Source organism: Kwoniella pini, chromosome 5, assembly GCF_000512605.2.
Source record: "Kwoniella pini CBS 10737 chromosome 5, complete sequence".
NCBI classification, from domain to species: Eukaryota; Fungi; Basidiomycota; class Tremellomycetes; order Tremellales; family Cryptococcaceae; genus Kwoniella; species Kwoniella pini.
Window position 1 is genome coordinate 1125792 of NC_091720.1, and position 19023 is coordinate 1144814.

Consider the following 19023-nt stretch of genomic DNA (forward strand, 5'->3'; position numbering starts at 1 on the left):
TGTTTGATTCCTGATTTTGATTGAATGCATCCGTACTGTATCGGCATTCTTCTAGCTCATTGAAAAGGAAGAGATCGCCCATGCCTATATGACGGAATTAGACCACAGGCTTGATCGCCTCCTGGAAGGGCGGAAGGAGAAGAACAGATTCAGGTCTTTGAAAGAATATGATATCACTTCTAATTCGGGTTTAGTCGATTTTGTAAGTCTCATGGAGTCTCGTCGTGACGAAAGATGAAGATGAAGGATCATATTGATAAGAGCTATAGTCTTCGAATGATTATTTATCTCTAACTTCATCTTCCTCTCTACGAAGAAATTATCTCGGCAAATTAGCTTCTACCCCTTCTATATTCGGTTCAACTGGTTCCAGATTATTAAGTGGATGTACACCTTCTCACTCATCACTTGAGAAACGTTTCGAGAAATTCTTTAATTCACCTTCAGCTTTACTTTTCAACTCAGGTTGGGATGCAAACGTTTCATTTTTCGCTACTGTTCCTCAGCCGAATGATTGGGTAATTTACGACGAACTGGTTCATGCTAGTGTGCATTCCGGTTTACGTGCATCTAGAACAGCAGTAGAAAGAAGATTGGCATTCAATCATAATGATCCGAAACATTTAGAAAAACTATTGAAAAGGATGCAAAATACCGCAAGTAGTTCAAATGATAGTTCGACTATATTTGTAGCTTTAGAATCGCTTTATTCTATGGATGGCGATTTTTCACCTTTACCAGCTTTATTGGATGTGTTGGAGAAATATGTACCTAGAAAGAGATTATGTGTTATACTTGATGAAGCTCATTCTACGGGTGTGTATGGGGATAAAGGAAGAGGTATCACTCATGCATTAGGTGAAGAAGGCGGTTTTGATGAGGGTGATACAAGAAGAAGGGGTAAAGGAAGGGTAGATGTTAGATTGATGACGTTTGGTAAAGCTGTTGGATGCTCTGGTGGTAAGTGTTCTTATCAACCATTCGAACCTTTCTGCGCCAAACAAAGCTAAGATGGTTCCATGCCATTTTAGCCGTTCTGCTATGTTCACCTACTGTCCGATCATTCCTTATCAACTTCGCCAGACCGTTGATTTTCTCAACTGCTCTACCACATTCAACTATTACAGCCTTAGAATGCGTTTGGGATACCTTGCAAAGTGAAGAGGGTGATCAAGTGAGCTATACTCGATTTAGAATATGGACGAAAGGATCTCTGCTAATGATTTGTCTTATAGCGTCGTCAAAGCTTAATGTCTGTAGCGAGATACGTACATACCCTCCTCGATGATCTATTATCCCGAACACCTCCGGGGATCCTACATTTACCCCCCGATCCAATGATACCTTTCCTAACCAGCCCAAATTTAGCTCCAAAACCAGGATCACCTATACTAGGCTTGCTCACACCCAACCCGCATGCACTTTCGGCGTTTTTGCTAGACAAGGGATTCATAGTGAGACCTGTAGTACCACCTACAGTACCACCCGGAGCAGAACGAGTGAGAATCTGCTTGAGAGCTGGTATGGATAAGAGAGTGATCGAGGAACTAGTCGCTGCATTGGCTGAATGGGTTGATATCAAATTGGCTGAAGATAGAAGTGTCAGGGCTAAATTGTAGACTATTCCTCGTATACCCTGCAATTGTATATCCCTATGCATCGTTCGGCAGTCATGCAGCCAACACAGCACGAGATTGTGATCAAATTGTCTCGTGAGCATCAGTTCTGCCATTTACTGGTACCTAATGACTACGTCTTTGAACCAAATAGGAAGATCATTGCTCGATCGTATCTGGAGTCTCCGAATGACACGAGATTCGGGTGAGCCGGCCGATAATGATTCAGCATGAGTGAGGTATCTATTTTTGGCTGGGGTTTTTTGAGTAGAAATCGCTGTAATATTACTCGTCGATTTTTTCGGCCGATTCAAGTCTCACTCGCGACCATGTATTTTCCATATGTATATTCCATTCATCATTTCATGAAATATCCCCCTTCTTCCTCATTCAAAATTATTTATCTTACATCAAAAGCTCTGCAAGTGTATTCAGAGCATCAATCACATTGTACTGTATCCATATAATGTAAGTATCAAGCCTTGAAATGCTTTTTGGGGAATTCATATCATAGCTCTACATTAGCTCGGGTCGCTTGCTAACTTGCCACCAGCTTCTTTTAGTATAAAATCCGTACAATATGCCAGTCCCAACTTCCGCACCTAGAACTCTATACGACAAAGTATTCGATGATCATGTGGTACGATCAGGTGAAGGTGATACCCTCCTTTACATTGATCGACACTTAGTACACGAAGTCACCTCACCACAAGCTTTTGAAGGTTTAAGAATTGCAGGAAGACAAGTCAGACGACCGGATTGTACTCTTGTTACCGTTGACCACAACATCCCGTGAGTCAGACTGTTCCGATACACCGAAGAGGGAAACACCAGTACTGACTGATTTTCTCTGGAACAGTACCGCATCAAGGAAAAACTTTAAAGATGTTGGTTCATTCATTGTAGAAGCTGATTCTCGAGCTCAAGTATCAGCACTTGAGGATAATGTGAAAGAGTTTGGACTTACATACTTTGGAATGTCTGATAAACGACAAGGTGGGTGTTACAGCTATTTTTGCCCTCGATTGCCGATTTAGCTTACCAAAATCAACCTCAGGTATCGTACATATCATTGGACCTGAGCAAGGTTTTACTCTTCCCGGTACCACAGTATGTTGTGGTGACTCTCACACTTCCAGTAAGTTCTTTCAGATTTCTCGCAACGTCACATCTTGCTTATCAGTTGCGTGTTCAGCCCACGGTGCTTTCGGTGCCCTTGCTTTCGGTATCGGTACTTCCGAAGTAGAACACATTCTTGCTACCCAGACACTGCCTCAAGCCAAATCGAAGAACATGCGAGTGACAGTTGAAGGAGATCTCGCCGAAGGTGTCACATCGAAAGATGTTGTTCTTCACATTATCGGTGTGATTGGTACTGCTGGTGGTACAGGTTGTGTCATCGAATTCGCAGGTTCCGCCATCCGAGGCCTCTCAATGGAATCAAGAATGTCGATCTGTAACATGTCTATCGAAGGTGGTGCTAGGGCAGGTATGATCGCTCCTGATGATATTACCTTCAAATACCTCAAGGGTCGACCACTAAGTCCCAGAGACGGAGAAGAATGGGATCAAGCCGAAGCTTATTGGAGATCACTCAAATCCGATCCTGGAGCTAAATACGATATTGAAGTCGAAATCAGAGCTGAAGATATCATCCCAACCATTACATGGGGTACTTCTCCACAAGATGTCGTACCTATCAAAGGTGTCGTCCCATCTCCAGAAGACTTCCCAGAAGCTCAACGAAAGAATGTGGAACGATCCCTTGAATACATGGGTCTTACACCCGGTACCCCAATGGAAGAAGTCAAGATTGACAAAGCTTTCTTTGGTTCCTGTACAAACGGTCGAATCGAAGACATGCGATCTGCCGCTAGAGTCATTCTTGCCGCTGAGAAGAACGGTGGACCAACCAAAGTTGCCGAAGGTGTATACGCTATGATTGTACCCGGATCTGGTTTAGTCAAACAACAAGCAGAAGCTGAAGGTCTAGATGTCATCTTCAAGAAAGCTGGATTTGACTGGAGAGAAGCTGGTTGTTCCATGTGTCTGGGTATGAACCCTGATCAACTGAAACCTGGAGAACGTTGCGCTTCCACTTCAAATAGAAATTTCGAAGGTCGTCAAGGTGCTGGTGGAAGAACCCATCTCATGTCACCTGCAATGGTTGCTGCCGCTGCCCTTACCGGACGATTTACCGATGTCAGGACATTCATGGGTGAACACATCGGCGAAGACGGTGGACTTAAGATTACCGACTACTCCGATTATCTTACCCCTGTCGAAGCTCCAGCCAGACCAGCTGAACCTACCGAGCAAACAAAAGAAGGTCAAACTCCCGTCAAACAAGCTGCCGCCGCTTCTGCCGGTCTACCAAAATTCAACGTTGTCAAAGGTATCGCCGCACCAATGTGGGAAGCCAACATTGATACCGATAAGATCATTCCTAAACAATTCTTAAAGACCCTTCTCAGAACCGGTCTTGGTTCCGCCCTCTTCTGGACTATCCGATACGATGTACGAACAAATGAACCTCTTCCCGATTTCGTACTCAACAAAGAGCCATGGAACAAGTCTTCTTTACTTGTCTGTACTGGACCAAACTTTGGTTGCGGGTCCTCCAGAGAACATGCTCCTTGGGCAATAAACGATTTCGGTATTCGATGTATCATGGCTCCTTCGTTCGGTGATATTTTCAAGACAAACTGTTTCAAGAATGGAATGTTACCTCTTGAACTTCCACAAGCTGATTTAGAGGCACTTTATGAAGATGCTTCTGCCGGTTTAGAGATCGCTGTGGACTTGGAAAACCAACAAGTTATTCGACCTAACGGCAAACCACCCATTTCGTTTACTGTTGATGCATTCAGAAGACACTGTCTCATCAATGGTCTCGATGATATCGGTCTCACCCTTGAACACAGGGATAAAATTGAATCATTTGAGGAAAAACGATCAAACGTTTGGCCGTGGTTAGATGGTGTTGGTTACGCTAAGAAAGGACAGAAGATTATAGCTGTTCCAACGAAACGAGCCGTGTCGAAAACTGATTGGTAAGGGCACCGAAGCTGAGATGATTGGGCTGGATTGTAGAGTTAGGGGAAGGGAACGGATATCTTTGTTGTATATACAGTATAAAAGCCATGCATTGCGTGGACATCTCACGATAACGAGTCTAAGCTGGAATGATGTTTTCTGAATTATATCGGCAACAGGAATAAAGACTATACCTGGATGATTTCTTGTGAAAACTATGTAACCCGATGCATAAGCCTGGGTCTCCACATCGTTGAGGCGTGAAATATAAAAATCTGTATTAACACAACTTGATTACCCTTGATCGACCTTGGATAGTAACAGTCCCAAAATTGTAAAATACCCTGGAGGATTGAATCATGGAATCAAAAGAATCGAAGTACTACGTGGGTTCTAAATAAAACACGCGCCGAGAATGATTTTTATTCTAGAGTTAGATTTCTGGGAATCTTATGTTTATGCTTTCATCAACCAACGGCTTACAATTTTCAGTTTCGGTCCAGATTCGTTTTTCTTTTTGTTATTTGGCTTTCAATTCTTAAGGGTCTTATTATCATTCTCGGTGAACAAAATCAATTTTTTTCACCTTAATGACGATGATCATTTATTTTTACCCTTAAATACCATTCAAACTGATTTTTGACCAGCTCAGTTCTTATTCGTTAAAAATGAAAACGAGAATAAACAAAACAACATATGCATCGTATATAAACAATCTCCTCTTTTTGCATTATATATATATATATTCACATTAGTACATTCTTTCTTTTCAATACTTTAAAAAAACCATCTCTTTCATTTATTCAAACTTATTCATTTGCTCTTAAAATATACACTCGTTTAAACAAAAAATTCGTTATAAGATGTTCACTAAAACTCTCCTTTTAACTCTTGTTACACTTGCCACTTCAACTCTTGGAGCTGATTTGACCATTTCAACACCTGCTTCTTTAATTCAATGTCAACCTGCTTTATTAGCTTGGAATGGAGGTACAGCACCTTATTACCTTGCTGTTATTCCAGGTGGTGAACCTTCTGCTGCTGCACTTGAAGATTTAGGTGAACAACAAGGAAATTCTTTAACTTGGACTGTTAATATCGCTTCTGGTCAATCTATCACTTTGAAAGTTACAGATTCTACCGGTACTGTTAATTATAATCAAGCTGTTACCATTCGTCAGTTTGGGTTTTCTTTTTTTTTCCCATCTTTTTTATCTCTATGACATTGCTAAATTGTGTTTTCCACCTCTTATAGAATCTGGGTCTAGTTCCGAGTGTTTGACAGCCGCTGCTACTTCTTCAGCTGCTTCAGCGTGAGTAACCCTGTCCTATCAAGATAAAAAATGTCCCACATTATCAGGGATTCTACTTGTATGCTGACTATTTCATCTTTATACCATAGCTCCACTCCTGCTGCTGTTTCCACCGCTACTGCTGTTGCTGCTGCCACCTCAGGAGCCGCTTCCGCTTCAGTCTCCGCCTCCGCCATGAGCGCCGCCGCTTCTTCTGCTGCTGCTTCTTCTGCTGCTGCCTCTTCAGCTGCCGCATCCAAGTAAGTCATTAGTAAACATAATAGAAGTTCAATGATGATACGGCGCTGATAAATGTTTTGTTTCTGTAGAGCCTCTTCAGCTGCCGCTTCAGGTGCATCAGCTGCTTCTTCAGCCAAGAGTTCAGGAACTGCTGCCGCCGCTTCTGCCGTTGCTTCAGCTAGTGCTTCTGCATCAGCTAAATCAGGAGCTATGTCAAGATCAATGATCAATGGAGCTTTAGTAGCTGTAGCTGCCGGTGTAGTTGGTTTAGCTTTCGCCTAAACCTCAACAAATAACCTTTTTGTTGAGAATTTTGATCACTTAGAAGATCATAATATCAAAACATATACACATAAACACGTTCTTTAGCATTTCATACATTTCATTATATACTTCAACACATAGCATAGCATCTTTTTACGCCTTAACGCTTCACGTTTTACGCCCTTCGTTATACGTTATACGCTTTTACGCTCTACGCTCCTAATGTCCTGGATGTATCCTTTATACTCTTAATAATTACAGAAGTATTGTATTACTATCCTGCGCGATCGGACATAAGGTAGCAGGCGAACATGAATCAGGGAGAAATGATAGATTGATTATGGGGGTTTATTATTCGGAATCTACATAAACGTTCATCTCCCTTTAAGTCAGTCGCGTCTTTGTCGTTGTTTTTTTCCGCTCCATAACCGTGCGTGCATTTGTGGTGCCTAATAATCAAAGTGAATGACAGCTTATCTATAATCATCAAAGCGCTAAAATGATTAGTCACTGTGTAACATTTTTTATACCTCAGGTGAACAATGAAACAATGAGGCTTATCAAACACTATGTTTTGAGGTTTTTGATATTTCAAAAAATGCAAGGAAAAATTTCAATTTATTGATGAAACGTCACCTTTCAAATGTCAACCCCCTTTTTCACTGAAAATCTAGATCTTATTAATCAGGCACAGATATTACACCTCAATTCAACATATTCTTTTACCGATCATTTCGAAACGAAACGTATTTCGCTCAAAACTCTGCTCTTCCTCAGGTCTATCGTGAGAATGATCAAAATGGAAATCAAGAGAGAAGCTTTTATAACGATTTAACTCCATCATTGATTTTAGTCCAAAGGACGTGAGATGTTATGGAATATGTCGCGATGTTTCGCGAGATTATCTCGAGGTACGAGGGGGTACCTTTGGTGAGCATGTTAAAAAGAAAGTAAGAGGAAGAACATGAAGAAAAGTTGAGGAACGATAAAATAACTTAACTTAATTCTATAAACATGTTGTTCGTGTTTTTGACAAGGTTGATAACTACTGATTCGCTCTTATCATAATTATATAAAGAGCTTACACCTTCATGCAATTCCCTCAGTTCACTGATTACTTCAAAACATCATTTAGCAAAACCTATATAGCACAGCTCAATTTACTTACATATAGCCGAAATCCGAGCCGAAGGATATTATCGTTTGTTTGTCGATCAAACAACGAAAGAAGAAGTTTGCAATCAAGTACCCTCCTTTCCCCCTTTATTCATCATCATCACCAACAACAACAACAACAACCATCATCAAAGTCGTTGACGACCGCTAAAAACACAACATCACCATCAATTCACAATTTAATCCTTTTCTTTTAATTCAAAATGCCATTATCACTTTCTATCAAATCACCTAAATCAACTATTACTTTAGAATTCTCACGATCGAAGTCGTTTTCGCTCTCAAGAAAAGCTAAAAGAGCGAATACATACCCTTCTCCACTTACACCTAGTGATTTATCTGATGCGGAACCTTTTGATCTATCTATTATATTAAACTCAAAAAATTTCGACAGTCTTGACATCGTCAAGGACGTCGACAATAAAGAAAATCGAGATAAATCGAATATGCAAGTAGGGAAGATCAAATTTCAATTGAATGATAAGCCAACTTCGAAAGATCGAATGACCGCAAAATTGATCAAGAATAGGAAAATGGTTGTGGGTGAAGGACAAAAAAACCCTTCATCCTGTGTAACAAAGGATAAGACAGAGATCAATCAAGTATGTCGTAATATCATTTCATGGAACACCTCAAGAAGAATGCGGAATTTGTTCAAACGAATATCAGAAGGACTTGAGCTGACGAGATATCGTCAATATGATACAGCTTCTTCCTTCTCCTGTGATCCATTCGACTTTTCCCAAATCACCTTATCCCTTCAACGGATTTAACGAACCTACATTACTGCCCATTTCTCGAGATAGAAAACAAGCTCACAGAAGATCGAGATCTTTCTCTGAATCAATTACTTCTTCAACATCGATAACTCAACCATGGCGAGATCGAGAAACTTGGCTTGCTATTCACACTCCCAAGCCGTCATCCTTGACTCAAAGAAACGGTTCTATCCCTATCGAATTGGAGGATGGCGGCTGGAGAGCTAGAGGGGTGGGAACATTCTTCGGAGCAGATATGAATGGTCCTTACCCTTCATTAAAAGTTCGAGTCAAACCTCTTAGTCCGCCACTCTCACCCGATGAACACAACCCAAAGAAAAATCCATATATTGGGCATCCCGGTGACACTGAAGAGACTTGGCCGAGTCCCGCCGAAGAGACATCGAAAGCGATCAACAGCATGATTCATTTACACAAATCGCATTCAGCATGGAATGTAAGCAGAAATGACCTTGCAGAAGATTTCTCCTCATCACAGCATCATACACATTTTCCTGTTGAAAATGACGATGATGATGATGATTTCCTACCACCCTTGTTACCTCGAACAATTACGCGAACATCATCTTTCTCGTCATCTTCGAGAAATACCACTCCAATACCTTGGGCGCAGAGATGTGCCAGCAGTAGCGGAACGAATTCGCCAGGAAGACAAACACCACCTTCGACGCCTTCAAGACAAAGAGCCAAGAATACACCTCAATCATCGTCTCCCTTGAATAAAACGCCAGAAACATGGACAAAAGCAGATCCCTCACCTCCGAGAAAGTCGCCAAGGGAATCAAGTGTTTCACCCTCAGATACACCCAGAACACCTGAAACGCCTACTCGAAACATGAGATTGCCATTTGGAAAAAAGATCAATAGAGGACATGACGCTTCGTTTGCATCTACTTCACCTCGATCAATATCTGTTTTAGATGAGCAGATGACCGAGCATAGTCAAGTGGTGCAACAGATCTCTCCCGCCAAAAAGATTTGGAAAGCGCTTAAATTGACTTCGCCCGGTAAAAAGGATGAACAGAAAAATCATAGACGAGGTTGATCTTAGGAGCACGTAACACCTAGTATAACGGAAGATGTGTATTTTGAACCTGGATGAGCGAAATTGGACAGTGTGAAAAATCTGATTCATGGAGCGAAAACGAAACAACCAGCAGATGAAAGGTTGTATCTACATGCTGAACTCCCCTTTTTGGAAATGCCCCAGGGAAGTTGGAATATTATGATTGCTACGCGTGGCATAAGATCGCTCTACAAGTTGATTCTGTACTATAATCTGCGATATTTTGTATATACCTATGAATATGCAGTATTCAATTTACATTCTGCATTAGATCATGCTTGATTATATATAATGGCAATGTCTACAGATAAGCCCAAAATTAAAAAGGGGTATCAAAGGTAGTGAGAAAAAGAAAGAATGTCCAATCGACAGGTGTAGAGGGATTTTGTTTTATGTATTTATGTATTTTCTGAGATAGGATCTTCTTAAAGGGCACTTGAAAAAGTAGCCAAAGTATCACCAAGAATGGAAAAGGATGAGAAGAAAAGGAAGCGCTCGAAAGGTAATTGGGGTATAGAGGTATTTAATTTTTTTTATTGATCATTGAAAATTAGAATTAGATCTAATCAGAATTCTTTCAGTCAGCTTATGTTTGTTATTTATTGTCTAAATCGAAATAGATTTGACTTACCTCTTTTCAGCAGCCTTTTTACGCATAAACATAAAAGGCATTAATCTATTTCTTTTTTTTAATTTATTTGATTCAATTTTTAAAGTAGTAGTTTCTTCAACATCATCTGAAGTTGTTGTTTTAGTTGAAGATAATTCTGAATTTGTGAATAAATACCATGTATTATCTCTACATTTTTCAATTGAAATTTCAGAAATCATATCTTGTTCACCACATGCACATAAAACACCTGATTGTAATTGTGAATAAGCTGCAATTTGTTTTTCAGAACATCTTGAAAAACATGCAAAAGGTGATGGAACTTGACGTAATATTGAAGTTGGATGAAATGTTGTTGAACATCCTAAAGGTTTAAAAGTTGATGAAGTTTGTAACTATCAAAAAAAAAAAAGTTAAATTAATAAAGAACAATTGAGAGAAGTTTTTTTTTTTTTTTTTGGATGAGGTAATTATAAAACTTACGAAAATTGAATCAGGTGCTGGAGCTGCAATACTTAATGGTAAAAGAAGAATAACAGCGAGAGATTGAAGAAGAATACTGAAAGTGTGCATTTTGACAAAATATCTTCCTTTGCTTTATGTTATGTATGTTTATTCAAATTGAATTTATAAGTCGAAATCAAAAGTCTAAAGAATGTATAAGTTGGATGTAAAAACTCGCTGAACCAGCAGTGAGAAGTTGAAAGTTTTATAAAAGAGAGTGTGTTGAAAAACCTTCAAGGTCAAAAATCGATTCAATCGATATCAGTAAGAAGAAATAATTTATTATGATTGACTGATAATACATGAAGAGAAGAAGAAAAGTAAGATCATTTATCAATTTTACAAGTATTATATATGAAGTTAAAATCACTTCATCGAATCACATGTATGTAGATATTTTACCCTTGATGTTCATAAAGAAGGTTAGTCATTCCTACATTGAAATCTCCTAAAAGGTTGTTTTTATTTTGATTCTTTGGCTTCGAGTGATGTTTGTATCACCACCAAATAAATGATTGTTCCTGAGAATGTATGATTTATGGAATTCGTCAATTCCTCGGATTTCATGAGTCGACAGCGTATAGTAAAATAACTGTCAAGTGGTAAGAGAATTATACTACCTTCGTCATATTTTCTTTTTAAAAAGATAAAACGCCAAAGCAAAAACGAAAACAAAAAACGCCTTGGAATCTTGATTGACCTTAAGCCACCATTCTGAACTATGATCAGCGGCGTTCAAACATACCACGTATTAGCTGAATGAGCATTCGTTGAGTAAAGCTTTGGCGTATATGAAAGGGCGTATTAATAGGGTATGGTATATAACATTTTCAAAAAAGCATATTTCAAGTTCCCAATTCCAGGTTCCTTTTGTTATTCCCATTTCTATATAAATGAAATATCCAGGATTATACAAAACAGCCGAATCCGGTTATCGTAAATGGAGACCTAAATTCCGCCATATGCCGTTATTTCGGAGAATAAAAACAGAATCTCAAAATTCAAAACAGCAGCAGGATTTGCTTGCAGGAAGTCAATTACGGCATTAGAAGATCAAATATTCTCCGAGAAAAGATGATTTTGGTAAGTTGTCGTATTTTCGTCCGAAGGCTTTTAAACGCCTGTGTAAGTTTCGGAGTCAACATGTCCAGAGTGAATTTGACGGAAGGAGGTATGTATTCCACGGAAGCTCTTGTTGTGATGCACGTTTTCGATCCCACTTAGCCTAATAATCAAGTTCCATTATTCCTAAAGCAATTGTACTGGTGATTTACTGGATTTGCTATCTAATCAAATCTCTGTGGGCTTGTAAAGATGAGACACGGCGTATCTTGTGTGAGTGACAAGCACTCGTATTTCTTATATCTTACCCCAAGCAGAGCGGACAGCTAAGACCGTATGATTGAGGAACAAATATGTGAGTTGACATAAGCGCAAGTGGTGACTCACTCGCGAAGTGCATCGCTATATGATCGTCCAAACATGTTCATACATATTCATCACATGGTCATAATTACAGTCATCCCGCCACTGTGGGATGATCAGTTGCGGGATGAGTAGTCTCAAAAGCCCAAAATATATACAGAATTCCTCGTCTTTTTCTTCTTCCACAATGACAAGCCGTAAGAGGTTCTAAAATTGAGCTTATCAATTTTCAGCTATAGTTGGGTTTCTCCAAAATGTCAAAAGCTCAATCCATCATCACATCAGATATCGATTCTCTCATCGGTTGTTTTCTCCGTCTGTCATCTTCTTCTTGTTCATCACTGAGCGGAAATCAAATCACTTCAATCAGCTTGCAAATCATTGAGGAGATTTCGCCGAATCAAGGCTAATCATGATGATTGAACATACTCTTCTTCTTCCTCCACTTGCCTCTTACGTCCATTACCCTGCCTAGCCCCAAATCCAACTTGCTGTACCATCTTTTGCGCCATCTGTATAGGCTCGTACTCTTTGAATTGATTTAAGAACTAAGTAATATTCAAGTTGGTCTAATATCCCTTTCCTCAATACGATTTTAATGAAGGAAACCATAACTTCTAACTCACGCTCATTGTACTGACGCAATATCTCTTACTCTGTACATACGCCAAAGCATGATCTGCAGTCCAGCTGAATTTCCACATGAGATAGCCAACCACGATTGCGGGGGAAAGGGCAATACCGCCTATCAACAATTTATTCAATTGCTTCTCTTCAGCAGATATTCAGAGCCTTCCCACAGACACGGGGACAGAGCTTACCGTTACAATGTGCTAGTACAACACCATTCATCGTCATAGCTTCTTCTATAAAGTCTACACATCTAGGGAAGATTGATATGAGATTTTGGTCCTACATGCAAATAATAGTATGCTCAGCATCGTGAATTCAGACAAATGGACAAATGCAATCAAATAACAAGCCTCGCTCACAGAATTATCGCTAATATCCAAAGTCATATACCTGAATTCAGTAGGGAAACGAGGATATATCAAGCTTGATTCCTTTTTATCTCGTATACACAGCCTGAATGTTATTTGCATGTATTCTATCAGTCTATGAATTTCATTCAAATTTGAAATGATACCAATGATATTGCACTTACACATGCGTTATACCCATCATTTTCATTTTGGTAAGATTCGTTGAGGATTGGAACGGACCAAGGTATAATCCAGGTATGATCTGTTGAGCTTCTCTACGCATTTCATATCTACATTAATCATCCCCAAATTAGCCTATTCCTTTAGCCCTTCAATTGTTCACCTCTAAAGCCGGAGTTGACTTACCTCCATTCGTTATTACCTCCTCCCATAGGACCAGGTCCAGATCCTAATCCATTGCTCATTCCGCTCTTTGCGTAATCATCTTCCATTGTCATCACCCTTCCTCCTGATTCACCTAAATGCTTTGTAGGACCATCAAATCCTCTTGCATATTCTTTAGAAGGATATACGGTTGAATCAAGTGTATTTCTAGATGATGTAGCCGCAGATGAAGTCCCATTTATATCCATTTCTATATCCACTTCTACCTCTATAGCTTCAAAAGAAGGTGGGGAAGGAGGTAAGAAGGGAAGAGAGGAATGGGCTCGCCTCGAAGAAGTACTTGGATTGATTCGTCTAATGATTGATGTGGAAGTACCTGAATTTTGAGTAGATCAAGATTAAACGTTTTACTGAAACGTGATAAGTAAAAAACTTCCTGTTAAGTGATTCAAACTCAAAAGCACAATCCTTTTTGATTTGATGTCAAGTTGCAGTAGGTGGACCAATGCGATCTAAAGCAGATTTGAGTGTACAGAATAGACAGTGTCGTTAGTCTCGATCTTGAGTTCGTCTACGTGGGACAAGAAAGTCAAGGTGTAAGTATCTCAACAATATCGAGTGGACATCATGTCTGAAAACGAGTTGAGCAGAACATGAACTCAGTTGTCAAGCGGTCATTCACCGGTAAATTCACTGATTGACCGGCTATTACGTAAAGTATCCTATCCACCCCCTTCCCAGTTTAAGAGCGATCATGCTGCTGCATGCCACAATGTTAAGCTGTATGCATGGGTGGTTTCTTACTGAGGGCACAAGATCATGAGACGGTAACACAATATTCAATGGTGCAGAATGATAATCCTTCGAGAAGTTAGGTGTTTGTACGCTTGTCAATTTCGTCACTTCACCACCGAACCGTCTAGTAATCAAAGTACAAGCCATTACCAACTAATTGGCCCTCTTCGGCGAACGCCTCATTCAAGATCTTGGCCAATCTCAATCCAGCCATAGCTATAAGCTTCTCTACTGTTTTTTGTCTACCAATTTCTCCCAAATAAATATCAGTATCCAATTCGATAAGAGGAGAAGAATTATCTTTATATTCTTTTGGCCAAGCAATTTCACAATTTAACGCATGAATAGGTTTTGACCAAGTGAAAGGACAAGAAGGGAAAGTCATATTTCCTCCTTTTGGATGAATATGATTAGGATGTAAAGCTATAGCTTGATCTTCAAATCCCTCTGTTTCTTTAGTAGGAATAGGATAAGCTAATTCTGTAAAAGCTGATAATGAACCTGGTAAAATTGATAATACCAATGAAGAAGCTGTTCTAAAGTATTCTTTCAAAATTGCTGGTGTAGATGCTGGAATATCTGTATGGGATGAATGAGGGAATGGATCTCCTTCAATAGGACATTCTAACCATGATTCTAAGTCTTCTCTCCACCACTCTCTAATTCCTTCCCATACGATCCATCTTACGTATGGATCGAAAATTGCACCAAGGAGATTTGATTCGATTTGCTTACTACCCCACCATCACGAAATAAGTAAGATGTTGTTATAGTGGAAGGAAAAACCTGGACTTACGATGGCAATGGCGTAGTATAATTACCTAATTCTCTAATATTTTTAGTGATGATACCGCCATCCCAAACCGAGTGTAGGCTATAGTAAGCCACCATGTCAGCCTTGAAAATGAATTCATGAAATCTACGAATCTCACTTTCGGTGTCGTCCTTCGAATAGAAACATAGCTATATACAGAATCAGATGAGCGATTGATTCAAGTCGAGTTGACATGCAAATATCCAAGGAGGATATACCACGAAACTCACCTCCATTTCCACCTTTATCTCTTCCAGTCAAATGTAATGGTTGATGTATATCACCAAGGAAATGAACCAAAAACCTTAAAGGTATATCTATATCTTGAGCAGATTTACCATCCATAATTGTTCGAGTGAAATTTTGTATAGCAGTAATTACATTTACATCTTCATTTACCCATCCATGTTGTCCGAATTCACATTTATCAGGAGGATGATCATCAATACCTATACTTCATGATTAGCATCGTATGTAGCCAGAGAGAGTAACAATTGCGAGATTTGTGAAGAATTTTTCGTTGATTCGAAAATCAGTTACTTACCATTTATATAATGCATAGGAGCTGTATTCCTATATCTATTCCTAACTGTATCTGCCCAAGCAGCTATAGGAGCTAAATGACAATTTGCTTCTGCAGGTAAAATATCACATAATTTTTGTTTGGTATAAGGGTGTAAGTGGATTTGAGCAATAGTAGCTACCATTTCGTGACCTATTGATATTACCGAATGAGTCAGCCTCAATCCTCGCACAGTGATTCCATGGTCTTTTCGAAATGACAAGTTGATTGGCTTACCTGCCGCTCCCCACGATAGAGCTGTGGGCAGTACTGATGCCGCCGCCAGAGCCAGAAGTAGCGACTTCATGTTGCTGGAAGAAGAAGGCTGTTGAGCGGTATAATAATTTATTTGCAGATTGAACTTGTTTCTATCGAAAGATGTATTGTTTTTGATTTAGTCAAATTTCGTATGCACCTAAGTATATATGCACACATGGGCTGAATCTGCTGTGTACACTGACCGGCTGAGTAATTTATAACACTGTTTGATACACAGATTGAATTAAATTTGAATTGAATTAATAAATTAATGTAGAATATGTATGCTGATCAGATGGTACAGGTTGAATGTTAGGTTGATGTCATTTCGATTGATCCGTTTCCAACCCGGTTATTCGGTTCAAACCCTGACACCCCATTCACGATTCACTTATATGACCTTTTATATTTCGCAACTTTACCTCTTGCAGATGCTCAGAAACAAAGGAAGTGCATCTTGTATATGTAGTGGATACAAGCACAAGATCATTCAATAACATGCATTCATCACAACGCTAGAATTGTACAATTTATTTTATTGACATTTTTGCTAACTGTTTCTCATTCGTTTCTTCGCGGTTTCGATCATAATCAATGGGACTCGTTCATATTGCGAGATGACGAGCATCTCAGTCTTTACATATTCTTGCTAGCTCTTGAGGTCTGTGTTTGTTGACCCTTTGAGGGATCTGATGGCAGGATTCAGCAGCATTAGCTATCATCTTATACCTGAAATTGAGAAGGAGGGGAAGCGAATTGAATTATAGATATTGTGGCAATACCGTCTTGGCGTTATCAAGATATTGATGAAGGGCTATACAAAGGGAAAGACAAAAAAGACACCCACGATCATCAGCTACGACTTCATGGTTCAATGGAGCAAGATCAGTTGATTCGATCAAGCCAGGTTCAGCTTCACATGAATCATGAGGATGTTTGAATGGATTATGATGATGTTCATATCCACTTTCTACAGGTACACCACTATGACCTGACATATTACCTCCGATAGCGTGAATGTCATCTTTTCGTCCAGTTGAACTTGTTGAGGTCTACCCATGCGTAGTGGAATCAGTCCACTACCCTGTAATGTTAGATAAAACGAACCGTACATTTTGGACACCTGGTTGACCACCTTGTGCTCCAGTTGGAAGCATTGAAGTACTATTCAACAATCTCAGCATTATCACTGTGGAAAGGCGAGTCAATCTGTATTATTCTAACTCACTCGTTAATTGGTGATGACATCGTTGAGTATACTGTTGGTTCAGTTTAGTCCTGACTAATTAGTATGTTGTAGGCGTGGGGATGGCAATAAGAATCAAATACAGTGGAGCAGGTATATTTATATACATCAGAGGGATGTTCGGGAGAATGGAGTTGATGGGAAGATCTGATTTGCGTATAATCTACATGACAGACTCAGAAAGGAGACTAGCTGGTGACCTCATATTGCCTCATTCTCATTACAAGGGAAGAACAAGAGAACCAATACTTGGTTAGTGCCTTGCTTAACTATGAAGATTCTAGAAATTCCACAACATGTGAATCTCAGCGTTGTCCAACGACTGATAAGATCCTAGGCTGCAATCCTTTTGAATGGGTGAGAAAAATACATGAATCGGAAAGTTTCGTACGTAGTTGTTTTCATTTTTGAAGGATCCATGCCTTGCCAGCTATTCGTAGTCGCTTACTCTGAACTCTCTTCTTGTCATCTGACCTGTAAGTCTGGGAAGTGATGAGATGCAAGGCACAACCAAGAGATTAGAATCAGGTGCGGCGCTTGATTGAAACTGAGCAGAAGATGATTACATAATACTTTTGACCGTTGAAGGCGGGCCTATGCGCTATTATTATTTCTTTATCTTTATTTAGTTCGCGTTTTTTGTCCCCTGTCGAACGATGTTATTGTAAAAAGTCATCTCGCATTTCGTTGATCTTTGCGTCAACATACTCTTTATAAAATATAGATTCTTATTCACGCTCTTTACCCATATACCTATAATCAACACAATGACAACAGTATTAACTGAAACTATACCTCCTTCTTTACCTACAACTACCACGATAAGTTTAGACGCGTATGATGAAGAACAAGTTAAATTGATGGAAGAACGATGTATACTTGTAACTCCGGAGGACAAAGTATATGGTGAAGAAAGTAAGAAAACATGTGAGTTTTGGTCTTCGTCACTGACAAATATCGTGAATCATGCACTGATTCGCAAATATTTATCGATTTAGGCCATTTGATGGCAAATATAAATACAGGTTTACTTCATCGAGCATTCTCAGTATTCCTTTTCAGACCTTCAGATGGTAGACTACTCTTACAAAAGCGTGCAGATGAGAAAATCACTTTTCCAAGTATGTGGACGAATACTTGTTGTTCGCATCCTTTGAGTATCAAATCGGAATTGGTAGAAGAGAATCAAGCAGGTGAGTGTCTTTGTTTGTCATGAGCTATGGAGCTGTGGGATGCGCTTCGAAGGACATGGAACGGAGGAAGAATCATAAACGGACAGAGAAATGACCAGATTATTGGTGTATCGTGTGACGTTTTATTGACGAATAATCCATCTCTATAGGTGTCAAATCAGCAGCAATTCGAAAATTACCACAAGAACTTGGTATACCGTCATCGCAGCTGAAAGACGAAGATTTCATTTACCTCACTAAAATTCACTACTTAGCCCCAAGTGATGGTCTATGGGGTGAACACGAGAGTGAGTTTTACTACCTATTTTCAGCATAGCGCCTACATATGGTCATTTTACTGCTGTCGCTTCATGAAATCGTCGCATAGGACCAATTTGTGCTGACTTTTCCAATTGCTGTATTAGTCGATTACATACTTTTCTCAACTTTGGATGTGGATCTAGACTTAAATCCTAACGAAGTTAGCGATGCTAAGTACGTTTCTAAGGATGAGTTAGAAGCTATGTTTTCAGACTCAGGTAAGCTCGATCTCATCAATATTTCCGTCCCAAGAGTTGTAATCCTTCAATCCGGTATTGCAAAATTGGAACTACGAAATCTTATCACGATGATGAAGCTTGCTGAACGCGTGACCTATCGCCTTTTCTAGATAACTCATTCACACCTTGGTTCAAGCTTATCGCTCGAGATCTCTTATATCCTTGGTGGGACGAAATGCTTGTCAAGTCAAAAGTAGAGGGAACAGGGAAGGTTAATGCAAGAGTGTTAGCTAATGGTCCTAAAGTTGGAGAATTGATTAAAATGATTTAAATAGATTGG

General features: G+C 39.5%; 9 protein-coding genes across 9 annotated transcripts; 5 read left to right on the forward strand and 4 right to left on the reverse strand.

Moving 5' to 3' along the window:
* Nucleotides 1-88: 88 nt before the first annotated feature.
* Nucleotides 89-1619, forward strand: I206_104194 (uncharacterized protein; the record flags this gene model as incomplete). The annotated part of the gene is made up of 4 exons (XM_019155968.1): nucleotides 89-202; nucleotides 270-960; nucleotides 1032-1174; nucleotides 1236-1619. The coding sequence occupies 4 exons, from the start codon at nucleotides 89-91 to the stop codon at nucleotides 1617-1619; spliced, it is 1332 nt and encodes a 443-aa protein (XP_019010926.1).
* A 577-nt stretch (nucleotides 1620-2196) lies between these two features.
* On the forward strand, nucleotides 2197-4673 carry I206_104195 (3-isopropylmalate dehydratase, large subunit; the record flags this gene model as incomplete). The annotated part of the gene is made up of 4 exons (XM_019155967.1): nucleotides 2197-2408; nucleotides 2476-2612; nucleotides 2674-2754; nucleotides 2812-4673. 4 exons carry the CDS (start codon nucleotides 2197-2199, stop codon nucleotides 4671-4673), a joined length of 2292 nt encoding a protein of 763 aa, XP_019010925.1.
* An 842-nt stretch (nucleotides 4674-5515) lies between these two features.
* On the forward strand, nucleotides 5516-6466 carry I206_104196 (uncharacterized protein; the record flags this gene model as incomplete). Its single annotated transcript, XM_019155966.1, has 4 exons — nucleotides 5516-5828; nucleotides 5908-5965; nucleotides 6055-6204; nucleotides 6274-6466. 4 exons carry the CDS (start codon nucleotides 5516-5518, stop codon nucleotides 6464-6466), a joined length of 714 nt encoding a protein of 237 aa, XP_019010924.1.
* Nucleotides 6467-7827: 1361 nt separating this feature from the next.
* I206_104197 (uncharacterized protein) lies at nucleotides 7828-9448 on the forward strand (the record flags this gene model as incomplete). The annotated part of the gene is made up of 2 exons (XM_019155965.1): nucleotides 7828-8226; nucleotides 8333-9448. 2 exons carry the CDS (start codon nucleotides 7828-7830, stop codon nucleotides 9446-9448), a joined length of 1515 nt encoding a protein of 504 aa, XP_019010923.1.
* A 561-nt stretch (nucleotides 9449-10009) lies between these two features.
* On the reverse strand, nucleotides 10010-10652 carry I206_104198 (uncharacterized protein; the record flags this gene model as incomplete). Its single annotated transcript, XM_019155964.1, has 3 exons — nucleotides 10010-10031; nucleotides 10101-10474; nucleotides 10563-10652. 3 exons carry the CDS (start codon nucleotides 10650-10652, stop codon nucleotides 10010-10012), a joined length of 486 nt encoding a protein of 161 aa, XP_019010922.1.
* A 1621-nt stretch (nucleotides 10653-12273) lies between these two features.
* I206_104199 (uncharacterized protein) lies at nucleotides 12274-13584 on the reverse strand (the record flags this gene model as incomplete). Its single annotated transcript, XM_019155963.1, has 7 exons — nucleotides 12274-12349; nucleotides 12438-12556; nucleotides 12635-12753; nucleotides 12830-12920; nucleotides 13001-13094; nucleotides 13174-13281; nucleotides 13358-13584. 7 exons carry the CDS (start codon nucleotides 13582-13584, stop codon nucleotides 12274-12276), a joined length of 834 nt encoding a protein of 277 aa, XP_019010921.1.
* A 671-nt stretch (nucleotides 13585-14255) lies between these two features.
* Nucleotides 14256-15814, reverse strand: I206_104200 (uncharacterized protein; the record flags this gene model as incomplete). Its single annotated transcript, XM_019155962.1, has 6 exons — nucleotides 14256-14865; nucleotides 14928-15005; nucleotides 15064-15094; nucleotides 15176-15394; nucleotides 15490-15660; nucleotides 15745-15814. The coding sequence occupies 6 exons, from the start codon at nucleotides 15812-15814 to the stop codon at nucleotides 14256-14258; spliced, it is 1179 nt and encodes a 392-aa protein (XP_019010920.1).
* Nucleotides 15815-16401: 587 nt separating this feature from the next.
* I206_104201 (uncharacterized protein) lies at nucleotides 16402-17013 on the reverse strand (the record flags this gene model as incomplete). Its single annotated transcript, XM_019155961.1, has 4 exons — nucleotides 16402-16454; nucleotides 16613-16817; nucleotides 16878-16929; nucleotides 16994-17013. The coding sequence occupies 4 exons, from the start codon at nucleotides 17011-17013 to the stop codon at nucleotides 16402-16404; spliced, it is 330 nt and encodes a 109-aa protein (XP_019010919.1).
* A 765-nt stretch (nucleotides 17014-17778) lies between these two features.
* On the forward strand, nucleotides 17779-19014 carry I206_104202 (isopentenyl-diphosphate delta-isomerase; the record flags this gene model as incomplete). The annotated part of the gene is made up of 5 exons (XM_019155960.1): nucleotides 17779-17938; nucleotides 18010-18204; nucleotides 18354-18491; nucleotides 18609-18722; nucleotides 18854-19014. 5 exons carry the CDS (start codon nucleotides 17779-17781, stop codon nucleotides 19012-19014), a joined length of 768 nt encoding a protein of 255 aa, XP_019010918.1.
* Nucleotides 19015-19023: the final 9 nt, after the last annotated feature.